At 39.5% G+C, this 26,087-nt stretch overlaps 1 protein-coding gene across 1 annotated transcript in view; it reads right to left on the reverse strand.

Moving 5' to 3' along the window:
* Window positions 1-26,087, reverse strand: part of LOC126184471 (RB1-inducible coiled-coil protein 1-like) — an 82,863-nt gene that overhangs the window by 45,319 nt on the left and 11,457 nt on the right. Inside the window, exons 3-5 of the mRNA XM_049926863.1 lie at window positions 19,843-19,932; window positions 4,745-4,942; window positions 4,404-4,663 (exon numbers count right to left, since the gene is read on the reverse strand). Of these exons, the coding sequence (XP_049782820.1) occupies window positions 4,404-4,663; window positions 4,745-4,942; window positions 19,843-19,932 (548 nt within the window). The remainder of the gene's footprint in view (window positions 1-4,403; window positions 4,664-4,744; window positions 4,943-19,842; window positions 19,933-26,087) is intronic.

Below are 26,087 nucleotides of genomic sequence, written 5' to 3' on the forward strand. Positions count from 1 at the left end.
TACTGGGTTCTATTATTTATGAAGTCTTTCAGCCACTCACATATCTGTGAACTTATTCCATATGCTCATACCTTCCTCAACAGCCTGCAATGAGGCACTGTGTCAAATGCTTTCTGGGAATCTAGCAATATAGAATCTATCTGTTGCCTTCCATCCAGAGTTCACAGTATATGCTGTGAGAAACGGGCAAGCTGAGTTTCACACGAGTGATGTTTTCGAAAACCGTGCTGATTCACGAACATAAACTTCTAGGTCTCAAGAAAATTTATTATATTTGAATGAGAATATGTTCTAGGATTCTGCATCAAACCAATGTTAGGGATATTGGTCTATAATTTGCGGGTCTGGTTTTTTATCCTGCTTGTATACAGGAGTCACCTTTCCAGGCACTTGGAACTTTGTGCTGGGCAAGAGATTTGTGATAAATGCAAGCTAGATAGTGGCCCAATGCCATGAAGTAAAATAAAAAAATTAAAAAAATAACATGTCTGAACAGGCCTTGAATGCCCACCACTACTGAACAGCCACCATGTCATCTTCAGCCCTTAGGCATCACTGGATGCAGATATGGAGGTGCATGTGGTCGGTACACCACTCTGCCAACCATTGTCAGTTTTCTTGACTGGTGCAGCTACTTCTCAGTCAAGTAGCTCCTCAATTGGCCTCACATGGGCTGAGTGCATCCCACTTGCCAACAGCACTCGGCAGACTCGGATGGTGACTCATGCAAATATTAACCAAGGCTGAAAGCACTTAACTTTGATTATCTCATGGGAACCATCATTATCACTGCAGCAAGTCCATTGGTTATTGCTGTAGAGTATGCTTTGTAAAACAGAATTGGGATTCCACCCAGACCTGGTGACTTATTTGCTTTCAGATTTTTAAGTTGTTTCTATATGCCAGGGATGCTTATTACTATGTTGACCATATGGGAGCCTGTCCAACTGTCAATTGATGGTATGTCTGTACAGTTCTCCTGCATGAAAAATTTCTTGAACGAAAAATTTAAAACTTTGTCATTTGGCTCTGCTACCTATGTGAAGAGCTGCACTGTAATAACTCTTGGTGGGCAGTGAGCAGGGAGGCTGCAGTATAAAAGCAACAGTGCTGCTGGCTAGCAGTAAGGTGCAATGTGGCAGCAGTGAGGTGTCAGTGTCAAGGCTGCAGCATAAATGTACGATAAGTGTACATTGCTATTCCAGATGCTGCACCAACTTCAGCTTCCATTAGCACTTACAAAACTTTTGCAGTTGCTACAAAATACTATAGAGTCCCTCAATGCTACTGTGGATAAATTAAGTGCTACCCAAGGCTTGGTGTTATATGAGCTAGAGGATCAGGATCAATGTAGGTGTTCAGTGAACACAAGTGGTGTTTCACCCATTCAGTCTGACACAGAAACATTGAACAAGTTACATGAGCAGATGTGAATAAAATTTTACGACACATGCTTTTCTCTTGTTCAATGCTTGAGCTTGTATGTATGTTCTGGATTAGTAAATTTTCCCATATAAAGTTTCAGATGTTGGTGACGAGTCAGGTGAATATTTTCAGAATAAACTTCTGTTTTGACAGCACATCATAAGTATTATTGTACTTATAAGAGGTCTGGACAAAAGTTTAAAGAATAGGCTGCTATATTGTAAGGCCTTACTTGCAACTGTTTTTTCCAGTGTGAAAACAAAGCTTGTACTCTTTCCTATGTGACTATTGCTGTGAGAACTATGTTAATTGTTCATGCTCCAGATACAGGGATATGAGGGGATTTTATCTGTTTGAATAACCCTACATGTGACAAAAGCACATCCTTTATTCAAGTTTTCAAATAGACTGAGCAAACTGAGCAAGTCCTTGAGTGCAAGGGGATTGGAGCTTTTCATACAGAACTTAAGAGTAGTTATGTCCACATGGGAAAACAGAACAGGGAGTCATCTCATGGGACAACAGAACAGGAAATGTCACCCGGCACCTATGCCTCAGGCCATGTCTTGTAACAAGAACAAATTATCTTCCACTGCTAACTACTCTTGAGTCAAATCTTGCTTTCATTGTTTTACGACTCACAAGAGACAGTCATGCTACTACAAATGCAAGACCTGCTTACGTTGTCAGTTTCTAGGTCATAAGGCTGAAGTTTGTTTAAATAAATTATATCTACCATCAAGTGCTCTATTTGCACTGGTACCACAGATGATTCAGTGAATGTGTTTGATTGTAATACTAATGATTTAAAAAAATGTATACTGTAATACATGATAATTCAAAGCATGATGGATCTGAAAGCAGTGTGTACAGTATTCTTTCATGCAATGATAAAGCTGTGTTGGTGGAATGGCCATGTCATTTAATTTAAGTTGGAAACTGGTTCATCATAAGCTATCATCAACACTCATATCTATGCTTTACCTGAGGTCTCCCAGCTGTTTAAGCTTCACAGAACATTGACAAGTTACTTACAGTGACCAGACTGTTCACATCAAAGGTTGCTGTCAAGTGCATGTCAAATGCAAGAGCAAGCAGGTTTGGGCCCTGCTTTTGGTGATGAAGTGATGTACAGTAACCAATACCATGGGTGTAGACCTACTTCATCTTCTTGGTTTCACAGTTCAGTATTCAACAAATCACATCTAGACCAAGGATGGTGGAATGGCCTGCACACACCTCTGTAGAAAGTACAGGCATCTTTTTTTCAGTCGAACATGGTATCATCAAAGACTATGAAGCACACATCACCCTGCATCCTGATGGATACCAAATTTTGTAAGGCATGCCTGTTCCATTTGTGCTGCAGGACAAGATTAAATGGCAATTGGGCTGACAGGAAGCAGGTAGCATCATAGAACTGGTATCCAACTATCTGTGGACCATCCAACTGGTCATTATCAAGAAGCCCAATGCCAGTATTCATCTATGCAGAGACGTCAAATTGACTGTGAATGTCCAAGCCATCACTGATGTATATTACATCCATGAGCAATGGAAATCATGGCATGCCTAGATGAAGAGAGTCAATGGGTGGTGTTTGTCAATACAACTAATGGGCTCTACAATTACAAATGATTCCCTTTTAGTGTTGACCCCAGCTGCATTTGAGTACTATCTTGAACAACTGATAAACAAGGTTCCGGGAACAACCAACTATCTTGATATCATTATCACTGGTGACTCCAGCAATGAGTGCATGCACAGTTTCGACCAATTGTTGCAAACCTACATTGGGTACATAAAGATATTTTGTGAGTTATAATAATTTGTTTGTGTAGTAGTTCCAAAATACTACATTGGCACATTTGTTAATAGTGATACAGCTCAACAGTAGTAAAAAGCATATCACAACAAAACTGAAGCCTGACATAACAAAAATGAAGATATGTACACTGAATACCATCATCTGTCTCCTCCTAAGGGAAGAATTCCAAATCACAACCATTTCTAAAGAAAACCATTTTGGTTGTGCTTTGGGATACTCCCCGAGTTTATGTGACTGTATATCTGGTATGTGGGGCAACATAAAATACTTCTCAGTACATAGAGACCCTAAAATATCACCATCATCGAGTTTGTTGTTTTAGAAGCTGCCTGGCACCAATAATTTTGCAACATGACAACACTCATCCCGACACCTTCAGTGTAACTGAAGAGGCTCTGTGAAACCTGAAGTTTGAACCAGTTCCACACCCTCCTTACTCCCCTGATCTTGCACTTTGCGAATTTTATTTTTTTCCTCTGCCCTAGAGAGACCTCAAGGGTAATCATTACACATCAGAAGATGAGGTGAAGGCAGCTTTCTAGTCCTGGGTTCAAGAAAAGTTGGAAGAATTTTTTAGTGACACTCTTCCTAACTGTTTTTCTTCATGTTCTACAGGCATGTGTGCATTACTTTTCAGCCTAACATTGTATCAACAAGAGAAACTCCTATGAGCTCAACAGAAATGATGTCTTTTGCCACAACTGGAGTGAAAAATTACTTCCTTCATCTGATCTTCCCCTTCACTTTCAAAAATCTTGACTTTTTTCCCTATTCCTTTATTTGTGTTTATAATATTTCTCAGTGGTCTAGTTTAATTTTATTATTTCTTGCTATGTAACCTTAGCTTCCTTTTTTATTATTTCTTTTCTACTGAGTCCTATTTTCATCTCATTCACTTGATAACAAGATGCTCTGTTAAATAAATAACTGTATTTGATTGATCCTCTAAATGGACTCTGCAAGCTAATGTAAGATGTCATTAACATTGCGTGTGAGTGAAACTCAATGAACATAATTTCTGACTTCTCATGGCAGTCTCTCTGTAATAATACTGACAAAATTTTAATTATAATTGACTACTTCTGCAATATCATTTTACTTGTTGTCAGTAAATTTACCAAGATACAAGCTAAAATTTAATATTACTTACTTATTCATGTATGGTGTCAAGTTCACACTGTAAGATTTTTCAATCAGTTTCTTCCTTTGTACTTCTTGCTCTTTCTCACATTCTTTTATAAGTTTTTCATACTTTTCCTTTAATTCTTTTTCTTTTTCATCCTTTTCCTGTAGCGTGGCTTGAACTTTGGCAAAGTCTGACAAGATTTTCAAACTTATTTCTTTGAATTCCTGCTGCATTTGACTTTCATTTATGTTTTGTAAATGTGTAATGTTAGCTTGTTCTTGTGCCTGAAATTATAGAAAATTATCACAAAATGGGGACTTGTCATAACAAAATTTCTCTAATAACAGTTAAAATACTCTGTTTACCTGGTTTTCAATGAAAATATTTATCTGATGTAATTTATGTCTAAGATCATCATACACTGATAGCTCTGCATCTTGTCTTGCTTTAGCCAAAGCAGCTTCATAATTCCTTTTTACTGCATCCATTTCTGTCTTGGAAACAAAATCATTCTCCAACTTATTCTGAAGCAGCATCAATTCCTTTTCTATATTAAATTTTTCCTGTAAGATGTACATGTTCTTTTACTAACAGCTCAGACACACACTGTAAAAAACATCTGTTTTGCACATAGTGTAATGGAACTCTTCAGTAGACATCTTTTTTCCTCAAGAATCAGAGAACCCAATTCACCATGATTTAGAACATAATCCAAAGAGGTCAAAATCACAAACTGAATATTTTCTGCAAGTTTGAGTGAATGTACATTGATAAAGCATAATCCTGACATAAAATTAACTATTTTTGTAATACAAATATACTTCACAGTTTTGTTCATTTATGAAGTTGGGACTATTTGGATTTACTATATAATCATACTCATTTTTTTTCCATAGTTGTTGAAAAAAGACAAAATCAATAGAGGACTGTATTTCACTTTGCTTTTATGAAATACTAATAAGTTGTAATTCTCTGATCATGGATACTGATTATCTTGATCATGCAAACATATCTTTGAACTGAAACTTTTTGTTCACTTGAAGTGTGTTACATTTTGGCTGGAGATAGTTGGAAGCTAGTAGTTCTTGTCATGAACTGTATTAAGCTGTGAAAACTGCAAAATATAGAATAAAATAATTTTGAAGAGAACATACATTCCTGATATTACTGATTTGACATATTGGTAAATAGAACACAGGCACCTTTTTGCAGTTTTAGCAGAAAGGAATCATTAACCTACAATGACTGAGCCAACATAAAGAAGAAGTTAACAACAAATGATGAGAAATAAGTTTAGTTCAACAAAATACCTTTTACTGACACTCTCTCTCCCTCTGTACTTCATGCTTTTAATAACTGAACACTCTTACCCTAAAAAAAATAAATAAATAAATAAAAAAATTGAAAAAAATTAAAAAAAAAAGCATTCAAACAGCTAAATTTTATATTCTTGCAAATGCTGCATAAACACTAGCCACATACATTTAATTAGCCTTTTCTTGAACCAAATACAAATTTCACTTAGCATCAATAATTGTAAATAATTTAAGTGGAGGCCTTTACAGGAACGGCAGGTTATCACCCACTATGGTTTGTGGGTTACTAGATAGTTAGCTCAAAATCAAATAAAGCTGTCAATCTCTGAGCTAAAATATAGCAGTCACCTGCTGTACCTAAGAAAATTGTCAAGTGACTTCAATTAACTGTGTCTTGACTATTCTCGTTATACAGGATGATTCAGCTGCCCCTACTGATGTTGTTTTATGCAACCTGCTATGTTATGTCTGGCCTTCAAAAACCACATGTGAGATTTTCATATTCTTCTGCTCACTACTTGCAAACTTTTAGTCCTACAGAAAAAATGAACAGGTTTTTTTGTAGAAAATTTAATGTAGTTTAATTTTGTACTGGGATATTTTTTAGCTAGAGGCAATAGTTTTTGAATTACTCAAGAAAAATACACAGAAGTGACCTTCAAACACACACGCACAAACTCCAACCACTCAACCCCCTGCTGTCCAAAAATTTGTGACTGCACATGTTATTTCCCACATTTGACTTTCTTTGGGCTTCATGGACTGACCTTATTATGCCACTGTATTAGCCAAGCACTTACAAGTTGTAAATTTGATCTAAAAAATTTGTGAATTTTAACTTCATAAAATAAACAATTACAGCAGTGTATTCATCAGGTCTGCTGACTGTGAAACTACAGTGCTTGTAAGGGTTATGTTTGGTTTAAATTGTCAATGCATGGTAATTAAGTTTGGCAAAACATTTACAAAAATCTTTCATTACCCTCACAGGTACATTTACATTAATAATGTTAACAAAATAGCTGACTATGCTAGTGACATAATACCCCAATCAATAGAGACCAAGAGAGGTCAAATATTAGGAATAGTTTGTAAGGTCAGAAAGTTTTGTACAGTGGTAGAAGGAAGTGCCATGAACAACATACAAGCAATCCTGGTTGGTGAGGGATGAGTGTGTGGCTGAAGGTGCATTTGTAGGTAACTTTTGTATGTTTTTCTTGAATAACTTGAAAATCCCGGCCTCCAGTGAAAATATATCCCTGTACAAAATTTAACTACTGAAATTTCCTGAAAAAAGGTCTTGTTTATGTTTCTGTAGGACTAGTAGTTTGTGTATAGCGAGTGACAGAATATGAAAATCTTGTGTGTTGTTTTTGGAGACAAGACATAACATTGTGGGTTGTATAAAATGACACTGGTAGGGCAGCTGAATCACCTTGTATATTTATGACTTCCCATCTTCTATTTATATATCACAAATAATTATCTTTGTGATATTGTAGTGCCTGTGTTGTTTAGAGGTGTGATGCAGTGCTCCTTCAGACATGCATGCATGCATGTCAAAAAGGACAGGCACTGTGGTGACTACAGCCACTATGAAATACATGAAATGTAAGAAGACCAGGTCCGATAAGTGAGAAATCTGTGTTTGAATTCTGATATGGCAGTGCCTGCTTCATACCTCTGAACAACACAGGCACTGCAATATCATATTTATTCACCAACACTGGGTGAGTGACTTCCAATTAGAGTGTATCCCCTGTATGAAAATATACATAATGGATGCACGAGTGCATGTTGTAGACACATGGTTGAGGACATATGAAAATTGGCCTTGGCCTTGAAGGCCTCCAGCATAGGTTCAGTCCAGCAAACTGGTTTAAGGCCTGAAGTCTGCCTGACAACTAGTCTGCCAGTGGGGCCTGCATGGTGGCGGCAGAAGGCAGATGCTGACAGTAGTAATTTATTGAACCCAAGAAATGTTGGAGTTCTTCGTAAGTAGTCAGAGGCGGCAGGGATGTGATGGCCTGCTCGTGGGATATGGGAGGTTATACTCTGTCTGTGGAGACAGTGTAACCCAAAAATATGACAGAAGACTGGCGCAATTGGAATTTGTCCTTGTTGATCTCAACGCTGTTGGAGTTCAAGGTCTGGAGGACCTTGGATAAATGATTTTCGTGTTCCTCAGCCGAGTTGCTGAAAATGAGTATGTCATCTAGATATGCAAAGCAAAACTCGAACTGTCGTAAGATTGAGTCAATGAAATGTTGCCATGTTTGCGCCACGTTTTTCAGGCCGAACGGCATAAAGTTGCATTGGAACAAACTGAGCGGCATGATAATAGCTGTCTTTGAAATGTCTTCCGGTGCTATGGGAATCTGGTGATAGGCATGTTTACAGTTAATAACACTGAAGATTGTGGCGCCTGATAACATATGGGTGAAATCATTTATGTTCGGCACTGGGTAATTGTCCATGACGGTATGAGCATGTAAGCATCTGTAGTTGCAGCACATTTCGAAAGAACCATCATGTTTGGTGACGATATGAATTGGTGAAGACCGGTTGCTGTTCGACAGTTGCAGGATACCTGCATCCAAAAGTTCATTAATTTAGTGCTGGGCCGTGAAACTTAATGGGTTTGAGGCGTCTAACCTCATGCCTAATACGAGGGCTGGCAGTGGTAACTATCTTGTGTGGCATTCTATCAGTGACGGAAGAAACTGAGAACTGCACACGAGACTGAGTAATGTCCTGACGTGAAGTTTTTGGACAAGAGGGACGCGACGAGGCATAACTGTTAGCACGAGTGGGAAAAGACATGAAAGTCACATGCCTATTACGTGAGTGCGGCGCGCGCTTGTTTAAAGAGGTTGGCTGTGCACACAGCGTGGAGCAGGTTGGGGTGCGCAGCGACTGTCTGTTGTCAGCCTTGCCTTGGGTAACCAGTGCAGGCAAGAGAGGCATTGACGTTGTGTGGGGAACAGCAATGGCTGCTGAGTCACGTGGCTGGCGTGTGAGAGAGAGGGAATGTTTATCAACACGTGAGGCAGCTGCCTGCGTGGTGGGTGTGGTCGTATCGCATGCACTACTGTCATTAGAAGCACTGTTTGAAACACATGGCACTGAATGTGGCGAGCAGGTCGGGGGTGCGGTATCTACCGGACGCGAATTGTCATATGCAATTAATGTTTTTGGACTAACCTGCTGAGTGTCTGAGCTGGTGTCTGATGGAGAAACACGATTAGGTGGTGGCACTGTGGACTGCAGTTTAAGCAGTGAGGTACGAGCCATGACAAGCTCGTTGAAAGTGTGTGCTATTCATTGTTTCAGCTCATCATTTTCCTGGCAGAGTTGTGCCACCGAGTCGTATTCTGACAGTAGGTTAGTGACGCAGGTCACAGTGTTGCCCACAAGGGCAGAGCTCTCATGTACTAACTCACGTGTCGTGAGAGAAACAGAATGTGGAACATAAGTGCGGGAGCACAGTATCTGAGTGTTAGTGGGATGATGTAGCACTGAGCCCTGAACCACGATTGAAGACAGTTTGTAATGTGACAAAAACTCCCTACCGAGAATTGGTTCATTGATGTTGGCAATGTAGAAAGTCCACAGAAAACACAGAGAAGGAGATAGGTGCACCATAACTTTGACACAGCCTTAGGTTTGTAATGTTGATGAGTTGACAGCTTGTAGAAGTGATCTCGTCGGTGAAAAGATGGGAGGGGCCAATGATGTGGGTATGATAAGACATGTCAGCACCTGTGTCAACTAGGAAGACGAGCTGTGACGAAATGTCGGCCACGTATAAACGACCGCTCGGCCGGGTGGGTGAGTGGACAGAGTGCAATTTGTGAGGACAACTGTGAGTTCCCCCACAGGACTCAGTGTCTTCTAGATCCTGCGATCAGCATTTGGGTGCTGGCAAGGTAATCAACACTTCTTGGCATCATCGCCGAAAATCTTGTGGTACCAACAATACAGATGAGCCGGATGTGGTGGTGATGGTGACTGCGGCAGCAGAGGAGGCTTGTCCTCATTGTTTTGTTCCGGGATGTATATTGGCATGTATGGTGCATGGGTGATTCTTGAGTGCTTGGACAGAGGAGAGAGGGAGCGTAGACGGTGCCTCTGCATGCAGACGGCCGGTAAACAGGAACAGCTGTGCCAACCAGTGGTGAGTGGTGTGCTGGTGGGTGTTGTCATAGCAGTGCATACAGCTGGTCTGCGATGCAAAGATGAGAGCCGATTGACTACCAGGAGTGCGGTAGCAGGTGAATCTGTAGGCCGGTAGGCAACTTGCTGGACCATAGCACCCACAGAGTAACATCTGGCATCGAATGTTCACTCACAAGTAATCAAAGGCGGCACCAGTGTTGTGATGGAGTTCGGTCCCCCAGGTGCTCCTCGTACAAGATCTTGATGATTAATTCTTATGGTGAACAGGCGAGTTGGTCCAATATTGTTTTCTTTGTGAACTCATACTTTGGAGGAGGTGGTGGCGAGAAGAGTAGATCACAAATTAAGTCTGAGTGATCATGGAGGTGTGTGACGAGACATAAGAATTTAGAGTTGTCATCAGACACATGATGTAACTCGAACAGATGTTCCACGAGCAAAAACCATGATACGGGGTTGTCCTCATATAAAGGGGGCAGCTTTGGCAGGCTGTAGGTGTGTTATTGGCAAGCACTTCTGAAGCAACAGCAGGTTGCTTTGTTCTTGACGTGTTGCGAAAACACAACGCGGCTGGCACCGTTGGTACCATGGGAACGAGCAGTTGGCAACATGTGTGGCAGTCCCATAAACTGGACCGGAGGTTAGAGGCACAGATTTGAAATTGTCCACCTTGGAAATGACACAGAAGGCTGGCGCGGCAGACACAGACATAACTGTAGGAGTGGCAAGTGGCTGAACGGTTGGAATCAGGGCTCCCTGTGCATGTGTGTGTGTGTGGGGGGAGGGTTTGCTACTTTGTGTGACAACAATGTGAGTTTTCTGTGCAGATCAGGAACACACTCCATGTGGTCGGACTATAAATTACTGGTGAAACTTGCTGAAGATCACATTGTTGCAGTAAAATCTTCCTGGAAGGTGAAGCGCCGTAAGATGTGCAAGAGCTCACATGGTCGAAAAACTGAGCAACAGGTCTGGTGGGTGAGCAAGGGAAATTTGGTGCATGAAAATCTCCATTGTTAGTCTGTGAGTGAGGCAAAACCAGAATAGGTTGATAGCAATTGATAGTGTGTGTGTCTTGCACAAATGGCGGCATTGCACACGGCATGACTGTAACCTACGTTGCGGCCCATTGAGAGTCAAAGTATGTGTGCGAATGTAGATCACTTTGAACATTACACGATCGATCAGTAGTTACACAGTTCTGAAGCAGTTCTATGCGCTTCAGTCCGGAACTGCGCAACTGCTACGGTCACAGGTTTGAATCCTGCCTCAGGCATGGATGTGTGTGATGTCCTTAGGTTAGTTAGGTTTAAGTGGTTCTAAGCTCTAGTGGACTGATGACCTCAGATGTTAACTCCCATAGTGCTCAGAGCAATTTGAACCATCACTCTGAGTTATGCCACCAACATATCAAATTGGAGATTTGAAGTTACATGCTGAAGTGTGTTCATTACATTGACATATTTCATCACATTGCTTCCTAATTTGGAATTTCACAGTGACAACAGAAACAGGACCAGTCATATCAGGCATGGATGGCTGACCTATGGGGTTTAATGCGGATTTAGTTGTGCTCATTACCAACAGTCCTATGTTGATTCTCTGATACGCACTACTATTTTCTATTCTGCTCTGGAGAGAAACATGACTGGCAGGTGTTGCATTTAAAAGATCCCACAGTCAAGGAAGTCCTGGCTATTGCTCAGGCATTCAAAGTGTCACCAGCTGCAACTGAAGATTTTGCAGATGTATTGAAAGTAACGGCTAGTTATTCAGTACCACAGCATCATTCACTGACATTCTCATTGTTTTCTTCTTGTTCGCTCCACCAGACTGCAGCTCTGCCCTATGCAGTTTCCCCACATGTCCTGTTGTTTCTGAGGATATGTCTGTAGTCGCTGCCTGCATTGCCATGCCTAGTGTGTGACTTGCCATAAACAAGGCCGTGTGGCAGCAGTCTGTTGAGGCTGGCCATGTGACCAGACCTTGGACCTGAACGGAGAGCTTCTGGAGGTTCATAGTGTCATATTATTGTTTCTTGCATGATTTATATTGCGCTACAAATTGGATAATGAGCATTCGATTTCCAGTATGATACTGGGGCTTCTGTGTTGCTCATGGATCTTGAAATGCATTATCACTATTTTCACCCCACTCTTTCCTCCACCAATTGTTATCTGGTCAGTTATGGTGATCACCTGATGGCTGTTCAAGGGCATTTTATGATCAATGTTGAGAACTAGCATGTTATGCACATGGCCATTTCTAGCCATTGAAAGAGCAATGTCTGAAATCATTTTTGGTCTCAATGAATTCACAGAGTTTGGTTTTCAAATTAAGAATGATGTGCATCTTGTTTATGACTCCATCTTGTTCCAGGCGTTAGACAAGCTTTGCCATGAGTTCAAACCAATGGTTTTACTGTAATTGGGTGCCATGAAGAATATGAGGCCCACATCACCCTTAAACCAAGTTGTTGCTAAAGACATCATTGTGCCTCAGTACTTTTACACCAGGCTAACAGCTTGCCTGGCAATGAATGCCCCCCCCCCCCCCCCCCCCCAAAAAAAAAAAAGAAATGTTGACAGCAACATAGTGAAATTATTCTCAGGTAGAAAAGAAGGCTGAACCGTTGCATATGATGTCCATTTCATCACTGACCATAAGACAATTGTGACATTGTTTGGCCCCCATTTGTGACTTCCTGACAGGACCATGCAACAACTCCACTGTTGGGCTTCATTTCTGAATGTGTATCACTATGAGATTCAAACAGATCCATGGCACAGTATGCTAATGTGGATGCATTCTTGTACCTGCCCATGGAACCTGACCTGATCTTCAACAAAGCCAAAGTTCTCCACTTCCAGATCCATACTCACTTGCTACATGAAGTGGATTGGCTTCTGGTAATGGTTCATCACATAGCACTGGCAAGATTCTGTTCCCTGACAGGTGGTCAGTTTTTCATGCAGTGTTGGCCCGAGCACCTTCTTCATCAATGGCTAGCAGCAGTCAATAGCACTCTCACCCTTACCACCAACCCTTTGATCATCATCTCTCTGGTGCTGCAAGCTTGTTTCCTTGCTCTCTTACATTGTGGCCACTGGGGTATGATCTGTGTGAAGGTGCTTGTGCAGTGTTCAGTCTAATGGCCTAGCATCAACTCAGTGATTGAGAGGATCATCTGTGAGTGCAAACAGAGCACTGAACAGCAGGCTGTACTGCCAAGAATTTTCACACCATGGCCCATGGGTCAACATTCACACTGACTTCATAGCCCCTTATGTCATTATATGTGGTTTTTGGTGGTCAACACACTGTCCAATTACCTATATGCCCTGCACATGTGCTCCACCATCACAGAAACTATGATTCAGGCTCTCACCCATGTCTTTGTGACTGAAGGGTTGTCCTGGATGATCATGCACAATAATGCCACGCACTTCACATCAGCATTTTTTCAAGATTTCTGCGCTCACAACAGTATTGCCCACCACATGTCTATAGCATTACCCTCACAATCAAATGGGGAGACAGAGGGTATGTTGCACACCTTTTAGAAGGAGATAAAAAAGTGCTTGGTGGACTCATTAGCAAACTCTATATTATCTTAGTGTCTCAGCACCTACAGGACCATAACGATGCATGCAAAAGCAGACACTCTCAGGGAGCTTGCCTTCATGTGACACCCCTCTCCAGGGGCTAGATGCCATGGGTGTGTCTTCACCCAAGGAACTGTTGGGTGCTGATAACACTGAGATGTGACTATCAGCCTCTCTTGTTGCTGCACCCATCCCTCACCGCTGATGCAGCTGTTTCCACACCACCAGCATGTGCAGTGTCACTACCATGCTTGGTTTGCCATCATACAGGCAACTTCTGGCTAGAGACAGCTGACTGTGCCAGCAAAAGTGATGCCTCATACAGTGCTAATGGAAGAAAATTTTGTTGACATGCAGCTGCAGTCATGTCACCGTTGCTGCTGCAGAGCCGCTTGGGTTGACCTCGTGCCCTCTTCAGTCGCACCAGTCCATCTCTGGCAGCAGTCCTCTCGCCAGCTTGGCATTCCACCTTTTCCCACTGATACCCATGGCACTAGCTTCCTGAAGGGAAGGGAGTGATGTAGCAGTGTGTCCACTTATGCTGGCACTATCACAACTGCAGAGTTCATATTTGGCACTGCTGTCAAGAGTCCAGTTCACTTACAGTCAGTGCCACACCAGCCCTAGGGGACTGGCTGCACACCAGCAGTGTGGCTCACTCTCTCTTGCATCATTCATGATCTGGGAAGGTTTTGCTTGCCAATTAGGACTATTCTGTTATTTGTTTTGAAGAACTGTCATGTTACAGGACTTGGCCTGCACTGTTTTCCCACTGTTTCTGTCCAGGTGTGTGTGTAAACTCTGGTGCTCAGTTACTGCCATTTTCTTACTGCGTACTTTATTTATTGTAATGCATCTGTAGATACTACTTTGTTCACCAGGCAATAAAACTCATTTTACAGTAAAAAAAGGGCCAGAAAAAACACAGAACCCAAAAACCAAAAACTCATGCAAACCCTTATTTGAAAAGATCCAAATACTAACAGTAGTGCCCTATAATCAACATCATATGAAAATGTGTCAATTAGCCAAAGGTATATATTGTGAATTGTGTGATAAGTCACCATACTCAAATTGCAGCTTCTGTTTCCCAGATGCTGGTGATGAGCCGCTCCAACTTTTTCTTTCTTTGTACAGCTCTTCTTCATGGATCCTATCATTAACAAGACCACTTTCAGTAACATTCTTGGTAACCATAACTCAACATACAGGGTGTTTCAAAAATGACCGGTATATTTGAAATGGCAATAAAAACTAAACGAGCAGCGATAGAAATACACCGTTTGTTGCAATATGCTTGGGACAACAGTACATTTTCAGGCGCTGCGGTCTGGGAAACACTATAGTACGATATTTTCCACATATCCACCATGCGTAGCAATAATGTGGCGTAGTCTCTGAATGAAATTACCCAAAACCTTTGACAACGTGTCTGGCAGAATGGCTTCACATGCAGATGAGATGTACTGCTTCAGCTGTTCAATTGTTTCTGGATTCTGGTGGTACACCTGGTCTTTCAAGTGTCCCCACAGAAAGAAGTCACAGGGGTTCATGTCTGGCGAATAGGGAGGCCAATCCACGCCGCCTCCTGTATGTTTCGGATAGCCCAAAGCAATCACACGATCATCGAAATATTCATTCAGGGAATTAAAGACGTCGGCCGTGCGATGTGGCCGGGCACCATCTTGCATAAACCACGAGGTGTTCGCAGTGTCATCTAAGGCAGTTTGTACCGCCACAAATTCACGAAGAATGTCCAGATAGCGTGATGCAGTAATCGTTTCGGATCTGAAAAATGGGCCAATGATTCCTTTGGAAGAAATGGCGGCCCAGACCAGTACTTTTTGAGGATGCAGGGACGATGGGACTGCAACATGGGGCTTTTCGGTTCCCCATATGCGCCAGTTCTGTTTATTGACGAAGCCGTCCAGGTAAAAATAAGCTTCATCAGTAAACCAAATGCTGCCCACATGCATATCGCCGTCATCAATCCTGTACACTATATCGTTAGCGAATGTCTCTCGTGCAGCAATGGTAGCGGCGCTGAGGGGTTGCCGCGTTTGAATTTTGTATGGATAGAGGTGTAAACTCTGGCGCATGAGATGATACGTGGACGTTGGCGTCATTTGGACCGCAGCTGCAACACGGCGAATGTAAACCCGAGGCCGCTGTTGGATCACCTGCTGCACTAGCTGCGCGTTGCCCTCTGTGGTTGCTGTACGCGGTCGTCCTACCTTCCCAGCACGTTCGTCCATCACATTCCCAGTTCGTTGAAATTTTTCAAACAGATCCTTTATTGTATCGCTTTTCGGTCCTTTGGTTACATTAAACCTCCATTGAAAACTTCGTCTTGTTGCAACAACACTGTGTTCTAGGCGGTGGAATTCCAACACCAGAAAAATCCTCTGTTCTAAGGAATAAACCATGTTGTCTACAGCACACTTGCACGTTGTGAACAGCACACGCTTACAGCAGAAAGACGACGTACAGAATGGTGCACCCACAGACTGCGTTGTCTTCTATATCTTTCACATCACTTGCAGCGCCATCTGTTGTTGAAAATTGTAACTACTGTAATTTCGAAAGTTTGTCCGCCTGAAAATGTACTGTTGTCCCAAGCATATTGCAACAAACGGTGTATTTCTATCGCTGCTCGTTTAGTTTTTATTGCCGTTTCAAATATACCGGTCATTTTTGAAACACTCTGTATCTTTTACTATTTATGTTCATTTCAAGGTATTACCTGGCTATCCTGCTTTCTTCCATCCATTTTACATAACCACACCATCTTAGTCTAGTTTAGTGGATTTTTTCCAATACACTTAGATTTACACCACCATCCATTCTGTTCCTCTCATTCCTTATCTTATCCATTTTAGTTTGCCTCAGCATAGATATAACAAACTTCATTTCTTTTTTCATAATTCAATCACAGTTGCATTTTATTAAGCGGTAGGGGACTATCAAAGGACAAGGAGAAAATCCTCAACAGAAAATTTCCAGCTATGTTAGGCCTAGTGAGTGGGATATAATTAAATCACTTTCAATGTAATTATAAACTATGTGGTAAGTACTTGTTTGAAAATAAAGGGGGGGGGGGGGGGGGGGGGGAGCAGTACTGAACATATAGTAGGAAAAGCAAGAGTGTCTCTATACAATGTTCATGACCTGTAAGGACTGAGGGAAAAAATCACATAGGACCTGTAGGTATGAGTAGTGAATGTGGCAAGAGAAGGTGAAAACAGGCAGCTAGCAGGAAGGCAGTCAGAAAAAGAACATCTTCTGACATCATCATTCTCACCAGACACATCTTAATAGTAGCATATTGTAGGGTTGGATATGACAGAAAAGTTTCAAAAGCATCAGGTTGGTTTGTCAGTATATGATTGCTGCAATTATTAGAGAATGTAGGCAATGGGTCATAGCTTACACATGATCAAATGTCTGATATTGTGGATGAGAAGGCCACAACTTTTGAAGGATAAATACTGACAATAAGTGTCCTGTAAGGAAGGTCTCAATCAGTTTAAGTAAATATTCACTGAATTAAGAGATGATAGACTGTGGCACTACTGGAACTGTGCTTATTAACTATAAAACTATCAAACAAAACAGGGAAAGACAAAGGTAAGTATCTGTCTAATCAACATGGATGTATAATAAAATGCTTCTCTGCAACCCTTCAGTTAAAAATAAATACAACAATCTGAAATTGAGCTGTAATGCTGAAATAGCATGGTACAATGCATTATAGAGAACTGACATGGAGAATCAGCAATTTGATACACATTTTTATCCACATACAAAATGTAAACACTTTGAAAAGCCAAATTACGACATAATGGAAGATGATACCTTCCTATGGACTGTTTGTAATTTATTTGTTTAATAATCAACACTGCAACACTGGGAACAAAAATTCCATCTTTCATATGCCAATTGGACACAAATATGACAAGGAAACTTGTTATATATCTGTGAAAGATCTTCACTTCACGCACAGTTTCTGTATAATAAGTTAGTGAGAACTTTCAAAGACCCTTTTCAACAGCAGCCTTTAAAATGAATGTTCTTTTTTCTCTTTTTTCACTTTTCTTTTATATTTCAATTTCCCATGAGGAGGAGTGGTGGCAGAAGACAAAAATGTTTTTCAGTAAAAGGTTTTACATGCTTAAAATTTTTAACTGCATAAAACTTGTGAAATAAATTCTGATTTTAAAGACACATATTTAAGTGAAAAAAATTTATAGTTTTAAAAATTTTTAATGAATTTCCATAAAAGTGAAAATGTAATCAGATATGATGTTGATGCTTCTATGGTATAATAATGATGCTGGTGGTGTCTGAAAATGTTACTGATAGAGGTGCAATGAGGAGCACTGCAATGGGGTCCTGTGAAATCACAAGAAGCAACTACCAGTTATTGATGGGGAGGACCAAGGAGGGAGAAAATGGAGAGGTGTGATGAGGTGGATATTGTTGATTACGGCTGAATGGAAGCATGTATCTTTGGATGGATTTCATCAATGGGTAATGGGAGTTGGTTTACAATCTGGCAGGTGAGGATGGATAAGGTGAGGATAGGCATGTAGTACTTGGATTCATGATTATTGGGTAGAATGTTGGGTGCCAGGACTGAATTTTCTGAGTAATGTATTGGGTACAAACAAGCTGCAAGAAGAGAAGAATGTGTTGGCTGGTAAGGAGCTGTGCATCTCATGTTAGTTTTCACTCAAGGGTTAGTCCTAAATACTTCACTGTGCTGGTGAGAGAAATAAGGTGATTGTGGATGGATGATGGAAACACCTAGTGTTGTGGCCAAAGATAAAGGATTGGCTTTTCTGAGGATTTATTTGATGTGACTTCTCATGCTTTCCCGACGGATCTGTTGCAAATACGCTTCTCGGGTTTGCCGCCGGATCGTATTGTGTAAATCATACAATATTTCTTCGATGCAACTGCTCGACATCATCAGGTGGTGGTAGCTGCTGCTGTCACTGCTGCAAGGCGCGACTGATGATAATCGCGCGGCGGCGTCGGAATTTATCATAACGGGAGCAGGCAATACGCGTGCGCAAGAAGTCGCTCATAGTTGGAGAAAGCGGCGCTCCTGGTGCCCCCTACTGGGAGCTGCAGATGATGTCGAGCAGTTGCATCGAAGAAATATTGTATGATTTACACAATACGATCCGGCGGCAAACCCGAGAAGCGTATTTGCGATTTATTTGATGTTTCCATGTATTACACTACTCAAGCAGGAGATTCAAGTGATGCTGGAGGGAGGCATGGGAAAATTGGAGGGTTTGGCAGGTAGCTAGATAGGCAGTATCATAGGTATGTTGCAGGAAGTAAGTTGGGGGAGAGAGTTTGAGCACTGGGAATGTATGCAGTGCACAAGATGTAAAAATGGTGGAGGGGGGGGGGGGGGGGGCACGGAGGGAAAGAGGTAGCATGGAATACTACCTGCTTCTGCATCTTTCACTCTACTAGCAGTAGGGTGAAAGATGCAGAAGCAGGTGTGACTGATTGTGCCATGTATAGGACAGTAATGAAGGAAGCATGCTGTAAGTCAGACATAATTAACTGAGAGTGCATAGGTTTAGATTGAAAAGCAGTCCTGAATGCCACACTCAGACAAACGTTTTTTTGATATCAAGGGAGATAAATATGGCAGATTTATGTTTATTTAGTTGAAGGGTGATAAGGTAAGTAAGATAAAAAAATAGTCATTAATGAAATAGTTGGGATGAAAGCCACACTGGGTACAGAGAACAGATAGGTATGTTGCAAGGTGCTCATGAATTTGTTAGGTAAGGACACTTTCAATGATCTTGTTAAAGTCTGATGTGGGGCTGACAGGCTGGATGGATGTGAGGGTGGTTTATCAGGTTTTAGGAGGACTGGGAATTTGGATGTTTTACACTGCTCTGGGTAATAATTTTCGTAGATTAATTATTTTGATGTGGCTCAATGACCAAGTGCAAGTCTTTCAATTGAATGCCACTACTGCAACTCATGTGTCACAAATCCACACCTGTTATCCAACCAGGCAAAGTGAACTTACAGTTTAACATTGACTCCAAAGGATGTATTTGTAAACTTCTTTTAATACTGTTGATCTATGATTTAAATATGTCTCAACAAAAAAACTGTGTAGCTGTAAAAAGAGTATCTGCATCCATTAACTGTTGACTGTTAAAAAATTTAAATTTACATAAAGCTATGAAAAGGGGCAATTATTTATTTCGTTCATTATGAAGTAAACTAAATGTAACAAATCACACATGGGCAACAGCATTTTTATCAATAATCTAGATGCTAAATGGGCCAGTAATGTGGTCAGCATCACAAAGCAGAAATTACCTGTAATTCATATCTCATTTTGTTAACTTGAACTTCAAGGGAAAACCTCAAAGCATGGTCTTCATTAACCTTCTGTTCCAGCTCATTTACCTGTGACACACAAAACATAGTTAAAAGATGGTAATGGTTTTTGTTTGACAGAACAGAAAAACAGCAAATAAGTATTGAGTATTTGATCCATTTTGTGGTTCAGGAAAAGAACTAAATGATATGACAGAGAGAATGAAATAAACGGAATCTACAACACAGGAAAAAAAAGACAAAGATAAGAATAAGATATATAAGTAATACTTTTATAATTATGACATAGGTCTTATATGCTGCTATAGTTTTATATACAGTTGTTAGTTAAAATTGAAGCACTGGAAACAACTCATCAAAATTAAATTAGAAATGATATAAATATGATGTACAATGACATAAAACATATACTGTTGAGAAAATAAAGTAACTCAATATTTCCTAAATAAGCAGATAGTGAAGCTGTCATACTTTGATAGGAGCCGCGACATATTGTGAGATCATATAGAATGGTCTTCTTGATAGCTTGTAATCAAAACTTCATGATATAATGGTTGGTACTTAGAGTATCTGTAATTTGGAGTAACAGAGTCCCCAGGATATGGTAACATACTGGGCACACATTTGGAACAATGCCAAATACAGTACTCTGGGAGATGCAATTCACTTCCAAATAATCTAATACACAACTGAGCTTTATTAAAGGTCATAATAAGGGGCACTTATTGGAAAAGATTATTTGCTGTAAACTGCTCGCCACTGTCTGCATGAAGGAGCCCATTATAGGTGATGGTGTGTATACTAGTTAAGGATAATGAACTTCATGAGCTAGGTTTAACAACCTGACGATGAGAGCATTGTCACTAGAAATGTGTTGTAGAGTTGTGCATAGGATAAATATTGTAACTGAATGCTACCAATTATTACTGTAAAAACATAACATACTGTTACCTCAGATCCATAATGGACACTATTAATTCAGATGCTGTTTATGGCATTTTCTCTGAGGCAGTCTGAAGAAATCAATACATACTTACTGTTCAACACATTACATATGTCAATGAACTGTATGAAACAGCAGTGTTGTACCAACACTCATGATAAAGCAATACAGACCATCACAAAAGTGCTTGTAAGATATCTGTGATACTGAGCAGGTGTCATATTTTGTGATCAATTGCTGGTTTTAGCACACATAGAGTCAAGTTTTTCCATGTCTTTGATGTATAAATCACTGTTAGAACAGTTCTAAGAATCTTAAACTTCCCCCTAATGTGATAAAATTAAAGGAAAGTATGAACAATTTGTATATTTCTTTTAGAGACACCAAACTGTAGTACTTCCAATCTAAACACAAAGCTTGTAGAAAACCCTACAAGGAAGCAGTTAAAACATTAATAGCACAGATGTATGCAGAATGGATGAGGCAATCCAATAATGTTAGCAAAACAGCATGGAGTTAAGTAAATAAGGAAAGCACGGGGAGTGACAATGCAGTCTGCAATAACATAATAAGAGGCAATGAAAAATTGCTGAGTGATCCAAAGGAAGTACGTGAGAGATTCTTAGACCAATTTATTAAGATGAGTATGGAGGATGTGACTGATCCACCACAGGTGCTAAATCTCATTTGTGTCAGTAATTTATTCTTCCTGAGGTCTGTTACAGAATTGGAAAACCTGAAAACCATTTCCAACTTAAAAGCAATTACATCCAGTGGCTGGGATAAAATCTCAGCCAAATTTATGGAAGAATGCAGTAATGAATTAATAAAGCCACTACAACATTTAATAGACAGCTCTTTCAGTCAGGGGTCATTTTCTGACTTTTTAAAAGTCACTGAAATAAGACCAATGCATAAAAAGGGAAGAACTACTGATATACAAAATTATAGGCCTATTTCCTTGACATTAGTACTTAGTAAGTTGTAGGGAAGGCTACTTCTTAATCAACTTGAATCATTTTTCTCTAAGTACAATCAATCAAAACTCTCTCAGCATGGTTTCAGGAAGGGTAGATGTACAATAACAGCTGTAGCTACAGTTTTTCAAGTCATCTTGAATAAACTTAAAGATGAAAACAAAGTTATTGACAACTTTTTAGACATGTCCTAGGTGTTTGACTCTATAAATCATTCTATTATTCTATATAAATTAGAAACTTATGGAGTCAGAAGAGTGGCATCACATTCGTTAAGATCATACCTTGCTGACAGAAGACAATGTGTTAAGTTGTATCATACAAATATGGGACATATACAGTAAAATCATCATATAGAATTCTCAACTGCAGGCCCCTCAGGGCCTTTTTTGTTTATTGTGTATGTCAATGATATAGTAATTCCACAAAATTCACATCTACTTAATTATGCTGATGATACCTCCTACATAATCTGTAGCTCTACAAAACAGTTAGTTAGCAGTGCAAAATAACATAGAGAACATTAGTATCATTACAGAATATCTCACCAAAAACAAACTGGTGCTAAATAAGGACAAGATAATTCTGATGGAGTTTCTGCTAAATTATATATCAAGATAAGTGGATACTGAGCCAGAGTTATCAGTTAAAACAACTGCTAAACATGAATTCATGGATATTATAGTAGATGGACCTCTTACATAGAGGGAGCACATCAGCTACACGTGTAAATAATCTCATGTAACACCTACCTGCTAATGCCTTTCTTGCATAATAGCACCACCTGTCTTAAGACAAATTTGTTTTGGAATTATACACTCCCACCTACAACATGGTATTGAGATTTGACTGGGCCACCACCGATATACATGGCTAGAGCTTTCAGAGCCTAGAAAAGAGCAATTATGATTATAGCTAATATTATTAAATGTCAGTCCAGTAGAAAATACTTTATTAAGCATAACATAATAGCAGTGTATTCATTGTATGTTCTCAGGACTATACTGTTTGTAAAAGAAAATGTGGGGCATAGGACAATCAACAGTGAAATCCATAATTATAATGCAAGAAAAAGAGAGGATTACCACATAAAATTTAGTGATGAAAGAGCATCAGATCATAGTCCATTTTCTGCTGGCAGACATTTTTATTACAGACTACCAAATAGCACAAATCTGTGACATGGAAACATATTTAAGACAAAATTAAAGCAACTGTTAATTGATAAATGTTTGAACTTCATCAAAGACTTTTAATGTTGTTGTGTATAATTTATCTTATTTTTAAATTGTTATTAATGCTCATATGTTTATAAACAGACTATGTCCATGACTGTAAAAGTTATTATGGACAGATGAACCATTTATTATTACTATTATTATTTTATACAGCCTGCAGTTTCATGATATGACAAATTACATTCACAGAGGCTAAGCAACTTTCCTGTTGAAGTTATGCCTATGGGTGATATATCATCTTTTGGCACTTACTGACTTTTCATGGAATGTTTACCAATGGTTGAGAATGATAGTAAATTGTTTATATACAACTACTCACTTATGCATTAACTGTGACACAGCTCAGCCCATGTATGTAGCATCAGTCTCCAATTCAAGTTATTTACGTGTTGTAACCAGACATTGCACATACTGAAAATGAGTATGTATCCCTGAACCTAAGCACCTTCCCAAACCTTGATTCACAGGTAGAAGAAGCTATTAAAATATGTCCAAAATTATCACTAGCAACATATCCAGAGGCTAGATTTTTTCCCTGAAAACAGTCACTGTAACAACTTGTGTCACATGATGAGTATGAAAATGGGATTTAAACAGGCAAAGAAAGTCATCATTAGATAAGGACTGTCAACCATCAAATATGTATATTGCATTAGATGCCTCTGTCTAATCTCCTCTTATGCAAACAAACAAATTTCATTGAGGATATAGTTAATTTTTGTTTTCCACATTAATGTGAAGTAAAAAAAATGTTGATTCAGGTTCATAAAAAAACTGTGTACAGAACTGTTCAACTGTTTAAAAATAACAGCATATGAGGATAAAATACATTTTTTCTAAAAAATATTAAACCAGTTAATCATTAATTCATTCTATAGAGTTCAGATGGAGGAGAACCTTCAGTTATATAGTAAGAGACCTGAATATAATAACAGAAAGAAGGTAGCACATGCTACACTAACTGTTAACTTTGACTAATGAACAACTTCATAGATGATATTAGTTACTAGTATTCATCTTATTTTATCTGTATTTAAAATTATGGGAAATTACTATCTTACTCAGCACATGGTGCCTACTACAGTGAAAACATGTTTATTTTCCACTTTATAAAGCTTCACATTTATGGAAATTCAGCAACTGGAGATGGGACACTGTAAATAAAATGCGTTTTGTTGCTAAACTGGAAAAAGTGCCAGCAATTGCACAAAACACGGAGCATGTGAATTTACCTTTGAAGGAAGTGTAGGAATTCTTCTAAGAAACCACACCACAATCCCATAGGTGTAGTGATGAAATGCCCTTGTATGGCATAGCAGCCCATGTACTCTCACTGAGTGTAAACTTCGCTGTTTGTGGTTATTACACCAAAACATACTTTCTCAGAAGGAGGATAGGTCTTTTCATTTGTCTTCTTACATTCCATCTTACAGTCCATTTCTCTGCTGTACTCAGCCATGTCCGATTTAGCAGGTCATAAGTTTAATTTGATGGGTTTGTCCCTGGCACATTTCCTTTTTCTTCAGTTGTTTGCATGGTCATGATAATACATGATTTTTCACACCTTCATGTGATAGCTCGAGCACATTTTATTGATCCCAATGGTGGATGTTGGATGGACAGCAAGACTACATCATTATGTCCCTTTGAAGCAAGCCAGTACTCAACAAGAGTTATCTGAAGATGACAAATGTCCCATGGCCAAAATACGATGGATACCATATTAGTTTATCTATGTGAGCAACAAAGAAAAAAATATTCCACAGATTTGCTAGCAAAATCTGAAATTGTGTGCCTTGTTCCTTTATAAGGAAGAAATCCAGAAGTAACTGATTCACATGTAGCTGAAACTTTTCTTCCACTGCACTCAGCTCTCTTACCATCCTACCAAGGTATCACAATATGAGTCTGTAATGTCTTACATTAGCAACCACTTACCTGAGCAATTGAAGAGTTCAGTTTCTGATTTCAATTTTTGAAAATATTTTACAAAATTTGCATCACGTATATGCAGCTCTTGGTCTAATTTTCTTCTCTCCACATGCAACACATACATCATTCAAGTGGTGAAAATATTTTATTTGCAGTTTTAGATAAAAAATGTTTATGGGTCGAGATAATTAATTTTGTTCAGCAATGAACATCTTCAGGTCAATGCAGTAAAATGTAGAAGTCACAAACAAGCAGACAACTGCACCACAAAGTTTCTGTACTATTTTATAAATCATTAAATGGTCATACCATGGAAATGGCACAACTAATTGCAACACTATCACCAAAAGTTAATAGTGACCCTTGAAATATTTAAATTACTTTATTCATAGTCACTGATCACATTTTTTAAAAAATATCCAGATAATTAGTTCTGAGATCTTCAGAATGGTGTAATATTCACAAAGATCTCAAAATGTTCATAACTTTAGGAAATTAACTGTCCAACTCCTTAAGAAATTGTGTTCAAAGACTGTGAATAATATAATTAGAATATCACCAGGCTCACAGTTAACTGTTGGTGATGATGTTGACAGTAGCAAAATATAAGTGTGCTTTGTGAAATAAAGCATATAAAAACTTGTTTCCATTAGCTGGCTCAAATTCTTATATTGTTTAAGCATGAAACCTCATGCTGGTTTCCTCCTGCATCTGGTTTTTCCCAAGGTGGTGGATAGGGGAATGCGTCCTAGATTTGGGTGCAACTGAGGAAATGAGATACTTGGGGCAGACCTTAAATAAACTAACCTACAAGTGGACAGCAGAAGTTGTAGTTTGACTATAACGGAAGACAAAGTCAGTGCAGCTATACAGCAAATACAGACAGGTCAAGATGGCAACAATCATCCCAGCCATCTGAGTAGAATGAGAAAGCAAGGAAAAGCTAGCACATAAATCATCTCACTACTGCAAACCATTAGTATCTATGATATATCCTTCTGTGACTAAATTTTCTAGAGCTAAATTAGTCCCCTGTTAGATCTCCAGCTGGGAACAGTCTCCAAGGGGCTTAATAAAGTAACTGAGATGAAAATAAAATTAAAGTGAAGAAAATATATAAGGGAGTGGTGACTT

Source organism: Schistocerca cancellata, chromosome 4 (genome assembly GCF_023864275.1).
Source record: "Schistocerca cancellata isolate TAMUIC-IGC-003103 chromosome 4, iqSchCanc2.1, whole genome shotgun sequence".
Classification (NCBI taxonomy): Eukaryota; Metazoa; Arthropoda; class Insecta; order Orthoptera; family Acrididae; genus Schistocerca; species Schistocerca cancellata.